Source organism: Beta vulgaris, chromosome 8 (assembly GCF_026745355.1).
Source record: "Beta vulgaris subsp. vulgaris cultivar EL10 chromosome 8, EL10.2, whole genome shotgun sequence".
NCBI lineage: Eukaryota > Viridiplantae > Streptophyta > Magnoliopsida > Caryophyllales > Amaranthaceae > Beta > Beta vulgaris.
This window is the reverse complement of record NC_079209.1, coordinates 40,433,174-40,441,937: the sequence shown is the minus strand read 5'-3', so window position 1 is coordinate 40,441,937 and position 8,764 is coordinate 40,433,174. Positions and strand designations below refer to the sequence as shown.

The 8,764-nt window shown below is 36.3% G+C and overlaps 1 protein-coding gene across 1 annotated transcript; it reads right to left on the bottom strand.

Annotated features, from left to right (window-relative positions):
* Positions 1-418: 418 nt before the first annotated feature.
* LOC104901463 (ATP-dependent Clp protease proteolytic subunit-related protein 1, chloroplastic) lies at positions 419-6,194 on the bottom strand. Its single transcript, XM_010689050.4, has 9 exons — positions 5,850-6,194; positions 3,073-3,188; positions 2,796-2,999; positions 2,590-2,694; positions 2,068-2,130; positions 1,862-1,973; positions 1,115-1,176; positions 819-1,001; positions 419-744 (listed from the first exon to the last, which is right to left on the bottom strand). Exons 1-9 carry the CDS (start codon positions 6,100-6,102, stop codon positions 658-660), a joined length of 1,185 nt encoding a protein of 394 aa, XP_010687352.1. The 5' UTR covers positions 6,103-6,194; the 3' UTR covers positions 419-657.
* Between the last annotated feature and the right edge of the window lie 2,570 nt (positions 6,195-8,764).

The window sequence follows — 8,764 nt, the reverse complement described above, 5'->3', positions numbered from 1 at the left end:
CTATATTACTTCAGAAATAAAATATGGTGCTAACGGTGTGAGCAAATTACTACAGCATGAAGGCCCTTAAAGTTATATGCTCATACGCATTTTTTTCCTAACAAAAGCCTCCCGGTACCCATAGATCAATTATAATCCATATTTAATTTTGTTTGTTCCACAACTCATTGATGGCCCAATTTTTCTGTGACCAAGCAATGATCTTGATGCTTCACTAGAGCTCATATTTAAAAAAAATTTAGAGAACGTTCAGCAAGGAGCAATGACAGTTACCTTAGCCTCCTTAAAATCAAACACAAGCATATACTGATGGAACTATTTAAAATTGTAATACGACCATATATATCACCAGATTGAGTTGAAGTGCAACACTTTGTCCCGATGACTGAACAATAAAAGGCAATGAATGATACAGGCATACAGTAAACTTATAGACATGTATGCTCATTCCACATTAACAAACACTCAGTATCATTACAAAAATCTTTACCACAATTGAGGTTAGCATGTTCATTCCATCTTTCCGCCTATATATTAATAAAATAAGCACTAAGTTGAAAAAACAACAGTTTGTATATGGTAAACAATTTCAACAAGGGCTCCCTGAGCAACAGTAACAACAGATCACTAGAATCAACACACTGGCATTCGTGCTAATCATCTAAACCCAGAGGGGGCTGCTGCTGTTTGTCCTGGTCCTGATCTCCTCATTGCCTTCGATTGCGCAAGCATCTCATCATAATTCTGACACATAGAAAGTTTACTGTCAGCATTTAGTACTTGAGCAGGAAAAAGCTTGAGTTTGTAATAAGACTCACCCGTTTATCAAATGCGGCATCCCTCGAGTCGATCAACTTGTCTGCAACCCCGTAATCAATGGCTTCTTGTGCCTGGAAGTACTTGGGGCGTTGAATATCTTTGGCGAGTTCTTCTTTTGATTTGCCTATACCTTTGGCTAAGAGTTCAATGTAATAGTCGGTATTTGCATCCAGCTCTTTTGCCTAACAAAGACAATCAATATAGCTTGGCTTTCACAGGCTTCCGTATAGTGGTTGATATTATGAGTTCCAACTACAAGCACAATTGAAGAGCATAATAAGATGATTAGGAGTACCTTGATCCACATATCTATCACAGCCCCACTCGATCGGTTAACTTTAGGCAGATATAATTTCGCTGCAATTTTAAACAAGAGAAGTATCAGAAACAAGAATTGGAAGGCCAAGTTAGCTGTTAGCCACAACATATTAATTGTATATAAAAGAAACTTATATCTTCCAATTTAATGCCAAATTTAGTAATTGTGTATCTGCACATTTGACAACACGAGGGTGAAGAAGACGTGTTTAACCTTATGTACCAAGAAAATTCCCGAGGATTCAAGAAGATTAGTTGTTCTTCTACTCACTCATTAAACATTACATTCTCCATCCACCATGACAACACTACAAGGGGCTCCAAGTGTGAAACTTGACAACCCCCCAAAACCCCCAAAGAGCAGGGACAGGTGGAACTTAAAATGAGATTCCTTGCTTTAAATGGGTGTACTCAACAGTTCACATGGTTATCTCGGCTACGTGAAAGCAAAGATGTGGTCACTATCTCAAACAAAACTCTACTGAAGGCATCTCAATCACATTTTATGAGGGGCAGCAGGTGTTCATAGTCCTTGGACGAATTCATCAGTTTATGTTAAGATCAGTGTTCTTGGATATCTGAAATTGATTTGTTCATGCATTGAAGTTTTCCACTAATACTATTTAATGTACTATCAAGAGCGAATGAATTGAAGAAGGCCTTTATCAGTAATGCAGCAAATATAAGCATGAAAACAGCAAAACTCATATAATAAGTGCAGTACTTGATGAATTTGGCTGCAGGGCACGGTAACCCTTCGTTCCAAGTGATAGAAGCATAGCTGCTTGACCATATGCCATGCCACAGTTCACTGTGTAGACATCTGATTTACAGTACTGCATGAAAATTGAAAACAAGGGAAAGTCACAAATCACATATGCTCATCTCACACAATACACGGAAACAATATGAACAAAGAATAATGCTTACAGCCATTGTGTCGGCTATGGCATATGCTTCTGTCTCTGAACCAACAGTTTCCATCTTCTCATTCTGAAAATCCAAAAACCACGTCATGACATGACTTGGGCAGCATTTCAACTCACCCAAGAAATTGTATCTCACAACTCCTAGAGTTAAGTTCTTTAGAACCACAATCCTCTCCAGATTCCAAGTAGGCGAAGCATGGTAGTCAGTCATCAATATGAGAAACTTAGCATGAGGCTTTGCCAACTTATTCAACATTGATACTTCCCTCCATGTTATGTAAATTATCAAAGTCACTGCATATAATTTTAATAGGGTCCTATGCACGAATACCCCATCTTTCCAAGCAGGTAGAACTGTATGTCTAACATGAGATCTTAATAAGTTTGCTTAATAATAGACATCACTCCAAGCACGAATACCCTATCTTTCCAAGCAGGTAGAACTGTATGTCTAACATGAGATCTTAATAAGTTTGCTTAATAACAGACATCACTCAATAAAAGAGCGTATTCAGTTACTCACCTGTGTTCCAGATGAGTTAATGTACAGATATATAGGCTTTGAGGGGTTATCATAGTCCAACCACATAAACTGAGCAACAATAAGCTCGGTAACTGCAGGCACAATCTGAGCAAAGAGAGCATAAACGTTGAGAACAATTAGACGCAAAGACAGAAGTGCAATGGCAATAATCTACTCATGAGAACTTTCAGTGTAAAAGTTATTACTGGCATGCCAAGATAAACAATCCTAGCGTCCAAAAGCAAGGAAGGAAGATCAGGAGGAGCAGTTCTTGGTCTTCCATATCCCTTAGCTCCACCACGGTACATGCTCACGCTCATACTATATTTTGATGGACCCCTATCATCCATGCCTCTGAGACTCCACATCCCACCATTATCCAAATAATTACAGGCAGATGAGATGCTTTGCTGCAATAGTTTGTTCCCAATGTAAGACCTAGCGGGTACGTTAAATGAGAATAAATTGTAACCTAACATGTACCTCTGTCACTTTCTCTGACTGCCTGCGAACTGGATTATCCTCTGTCATGAACATATCCATTTGTGAAGGAGAGAGGCCATAAAGATACTGAGGGACATTTTTGAAGTTTTCCATCACTACAGAAACAGAGATGCATGAAAGAATGGTCACAATTGAAACATCAGGAAAGTAACCTTAGCAGTAATATGGTAGAACTTCCTACTTCTAATTTTGATGAGCAATTACGAAGAAAGTTGTTCACTGCTAGTTTATGCATGTCACATGTTCGATCCTCGTGTCTTTAATTTTTTGTTTATGAATGATCAGAAATGTAGGGGTGAAAGATGAATTGTTTCCGTTTTAAGTAAACTAATTCACATCCACTTACATGAGCCTCAAATGTTTCTCCAATGTATTTACATAATAAAATATCAAGTGATCATTCAGAAGAGATGATTAAGAATGCTCAATTAACAGAATTTAGTTGTTCCTCCTAAACGCGCTCAGCACAAGGAAGCAAAAAAAGGAACAAAGTCTCATGATTCGAACCCTTTCTACAGACACGCATAGGAAAAGAAAAACTTGTCAAACCACTACGGCGGTTTTTCATTCAACCTACTTAATCAGATATAGGTTTGGAATCATCCAAACCCATAATTAGTATTCCGTTCACTGATTTGACTAAGATTAGAACTTGGGGCCCTTGCCCTCCAAACCCTCCAAGTGTCGGTTTATCGTACCTAGGGGGAAGTGGGTTACATCTAGACCCCCTCCCCCGCTCATTGGATCAGATAATTTATTTTTCTTTTTTAAATGATAAAAGAATTACACACAATTCCCTGATCTTTTTATCACCACCACGAACATTGCCCAGTGCAACCTCTTCTTGAGCCGCATTGCTTGCCAGTCATTCCACACAAACACTATAACATGTATCACCCACCAATTTTGACCCACCACTGCTGGAGCAAAGCATCACTACAACCCAAAATATAATGGATTCTCTAATCATATAGACAAAGATACCTTTAGACTGTCTCAATATAGACATTGGTGGTCAATTTAGTCCACCACTGCTCAAGACTCAGAACTTCAATAGACAAAATTCAACACGAAAGTTTACAGCCTCCACTGATAGATGGTGGAAGATGAAGGAGGAGGAGAGTTGGGCAGTGATGCAAAGCTTAAAGTGGGATGAGGAGAGCAAGAGACAGATAAGGAGAGAAAGACAGCACAAGAAGTCAGAAGGAGGTGACAAGCAGTGTAGTGGTAGAGTCATACTCGCCATGGATAAAGTAGAGCGTGAATGGAAGCAGCAGAGGGAAGGTGCAGGGAGGAGGTGGGATTTTTGTACAGTTACAGGTGGAAGAGGTCTGATAAAAAAAAGAGCTTTAATTTTGTTTTATTTTGATATGAGGAGAGAAAAGAAGAGCTTCATATTGGTTTTCGGTTAATTTTTGTTATCAAACAGGTGGCATGAGGTTTGGGTTTCTAAGTATAATCCTTTCTAAATCCATGGGTTTGATATTGAAACCCATACCTTATACCAGAGGTTGAACCAAACAGGCTCTGACACACTTGGAGCAGGATATGTGTGTTTCTGTACCACAAGGTGAGGAGGTAGCAGAGGCTTGATTTAGCTTAGGCGTAGTGCCATGACATGAGGCCCTCACTATCTCAGAAAGATCTGGAATCTAGACTTAATGATTGATCAATTAATTGTTATCGTATCCTTTTGGAATTGATAGATAGATTTTGACCATTCTACAGCACTGTGCTGATGAATAATTTACGTTTTCGTGGTAGATCAAAAGTCTACATTTTAAACCACAAACAAAAGCAGAGAGGCAAAGCTTTGAAATAAAGTAATCAGAGCCCTCTAAATATTGTTCTCACACAAGATCACTTTATAAAAGCTATTCCAACTTCCAAGAGCACTGTTATATAACTGGTTAGCTGCATATAGACCATATTCTGGAATGTTTAAATTACTATGTTATATTACACGGTGCATTTCAAGTAATGCTAGCCAGAATACAGAGATAATAATCCATATGTGTGATATAGAATCATAAAATGCCTACCAAATCACTTAATTCTGCAAACAATAGGAAGCATAAACCTCCAGCACACTAAGAGAGGATTGAAGTTCTCTTCAAATATCGCTATATTTTTAATCTACCAATAGTTAAAAGTTCCATTATAAATTTACATCAAGGTTAATCCAAATACTCTTCTTAACAGGAAACAGTAGCTATATTCATATACACTGATTCTTGATACCTAAACTGATAAGGAATATTAGTCATATCCATTTTGAGATGGAGGTCTGAGTACTGCTTTATTCGGAGAGAAATTTATCGGCAATACCGAAAAACCCTGCACCATTACGTGCAGCTTCCATAAAACACCTTTCTTGTCTATGTAAAGTAAACATGTTATTGCACTTCTCATAAAAAGCAACTGAAAACTAAAATCAGTAAAACTTTGAGCATTTTGCCTTCAGTCGAATTTGTAATAGAACTTGGGGTGCCCAAAGTTACATATATCAATAAATAATACAGGAACTGAAATCATGTATTGGTTGCCAACCAAAAAAATCATCGAGACTTTATCTCCCCACAATTTAAGGATACTAATGAAAAGATAGCATAATTTAGCAAACAAATTAAACCCATATAATTTAAACTACAAAACTGAAATTTTAATTCAACACAAACCTTCAAATAGGTAAAAGAAAAAATAACTGGATTCAGAAATATATGGTATAATGAAATGAAAGAAAATGAAAAACTCACATCCATCTTTGAGATTATCTTGTCTGAACTGCTTAGGTATATGTTCCAAAGAAGATTTCTGGGCACATGGTGACTTAAACAACCTTCGATTTAACATGGGTTTTGTTTGACGAGAAGAGGTTGAAGAAGAAAAGGGTTTTACTCCAGGAAGAAAAGAGGAGTGAGAGAGGCCATTTGAGAGAATACCCATTTCACGATTTTCAGAGGTGACTGAAATATGTGAAGAAATTGGAGAGAGAAAAGTGGTCGCCATTGAAGTTTTTCTTTGTGCAAAGCTCTACTTCCTCTAATTGATTGTGTTTTGGAGTGTGATATAGGAGGACTGAGATGGGGATGTTTGATTTTGGTGTGGTTCAAAGGTATTCAATTTTGGTGCAAAGATTTGGTTGCTCAAGGCCCATGCAATTTTATGAGGGATCTAACTAGTCAATTTTCGCAGATTAGATGGTAAACATGAGTCTACCATCTAAATAATGCGCAACATTTTATATGGCGTTGTTTTATATTATAATACAATTATTAAAACCTTTGCAAAAATGCACTGGATGCTAATGGTTTGAGTTGATTTTAAAAAAATTGTTTCGTATTATAATACAATTAGGTTAAAACATGTGCAAGAATGTACAGGATGCTAATTGTTTGAGTTAATTTTTAAAATTTTTTAAATAGTAATCATTCAAGGCACAATTCAAGTTCAACTGTTCAGATTACTCTCATGACATACATAAAACAAAAAAAGTCATATATAATTATAAAAAAATGCAATTATCCTATATTATGCAGCAAAGTAGACGATAAAACAACTCATTTGCTAAATAACGCCCTAGGATTTCATAGTAATGCCCTAAATACATATTTTTATATTGTATTTTATACTCTTCTATTTCTTCCTTCCTTTTCCCTCACCTCTGTTTCCCCTTTTCCTACTTCTTTCAGCACCACATCAAATTTCACCATTGAATTAGAGCCCCCACCACCACCAATTTTCAGGCGACACCATCTTCTCCGGCGAGACCATAAACTTCCCACCACAGCTTGACCGGCGACACCCCATCAATTTATTTTTAAAAAAAAAAATTATGGTGAGGCGTCCACCATGGAAGCCCCACCACAGGCACAGGCATCCATGGTGGACGCCCCACCACAGGTGCAGGCGCCTACTGTGCCTGTGGTGGGGCGTCCATGGTGGATGCCTCACCATAATTTTTTTTTTTTTAAAATCAATCTTTTTTTCTCATAAACTCAGATCTGAATTTCATTTTTATGGGATTTGTTTTGTGGATGTAATCTTTGTTTTGTGGGATTAAGTATAATCTTGGCTAAAATTATGGAGGAGAGTATAAGAATAATATTGTGAGTAATTTCTACTGTGACTCTATGATTCTCTGAGTAATTGGGTGGGTTTTTTTTTCTCAATTTTTTTGTAAACTAAACTTCACAGGTTTATAAAGATCTGAGTATGGAATTAGGAAGGAAGACTTGAGGAAGGAGGAAGACTTGCTGATGCATCCATGAGTGTCTGCAAGTCTATTGTGAAGTCTTGAGAAATGTATTTCTGAGATGTTGTCTGCAAGTCTTGAGGAAGGAGGAAGAAAGAGGGAGAAGAAATAAGAAAGTATAAAATACGGTATAAAAATACGTATTAGGGCGTTAGTAAAAAAAATTTAGGGCGTTAAATAGCAAAACCCTAAAACAATTGTGAGTGGCTATATGAACATATTGAAAGAAAAATTAAGCACATAAATTAAAAGTTTTCATAATACTTATTTCTGAAATACTTCCTTATACACTACATTTGTGGTAACATTTGAGTTCTCACGACCTTTATCAGAGACTAAAGTCTTGAAACCCTTTTTCCTTATGACTCATATATTGTACAACTATGACTTTCGTATATTGGATTTGATATATCTGAAAATTTTGTGCAGTACTTTTAAATTGGCAATATGAAACACTTTTTACATATTACCATCAATGTCACTGACTATAATCAATGCTTTTAGACTTTGAGAATTCCATGTGAATGATTCTATTTAAATTAAAACTAATAGCTTGCTATTTAGATGTTATGATCTCGTTTTGATAATAATTAGAACGGGTTTATGATCCGTACATTGTAAAGTTATGAAATCTGTCTTCTCACCCTTTCTCTCTTGCTATCTTGCACTGTTGTTGCACTACACCTGACCAACATCCATAAGCCACCATTGAGTATCTGTTACACTGCAACTGGTAATCTACATGTACCGTTTTTCTTTCACTATGATTTGCAACTGTGTTGATTTTGTATCTTGCACTGTGTTGATTTTGTAACTTGATGATGGGTTTTAGTCAATTTGCAAGGAAGTACGTTATACTATTAAATTTTGACCGATATAATTAGAAAATTATAGCTAATCATTAGTCAATTTACAAGGAAGTTAGTCATACTACTGAATTTTGATCGACATAACTTATCTTATTTTATCTTATCTAAACCTAACTTATTACTGAAATTGTCATATCTTATATCTATGAACTTATATTATCTCATCTTATTTAAACTTATCTTATCTCATCTTGTTTGAACTTATGTATACTTTACTTTACTTATATTGAATTAGTACATAAGCTAAATTAATATGTCATTACCTTTACTAATAACATATATGTACACCTTAGCAGTACATAGAACTATGTTCCCAAGAAACAATCTTAATATATTTTCCTGAGTGGGGCCACTTAAATTAAATGAATTCGGAGTACATAGTCCTGTCCACTACAAGGTGTACTGTATAACATGTGCCTTACTTTCATACATTGTTGTTAAAATCCCGATCCGTATCTTAATATCCTACGATTCTACGATTCGGAATGACCTCACTGATCCCGATCCTAGGTAGGATCTTAATTTTGTAGGATCTTTCGATCCTATC

Coding starts and splice junctions, on each gene's coding strand:
- LOC104901463 (XM_010689050.4), bottom strand. CDS start 6,102: ATGGCGACCACTTTTCTCTCTCCAATTTCTTCACATATTTCAGTCACC. Junction 3,189..5,849: donor AGATAATCTCAAAGATGGAT/GTGAGTTTTTCA, acceptor CTGTTTCTGTAG/TGATGGAAAACTTCAAAAAT. Junction 1,974..2,067: donor CCATAGCCGACACAATGGCT/GTAAGCATTATT, acceptor ATTTTCATGCAG/TACTGTAAATCAGATGTCTA.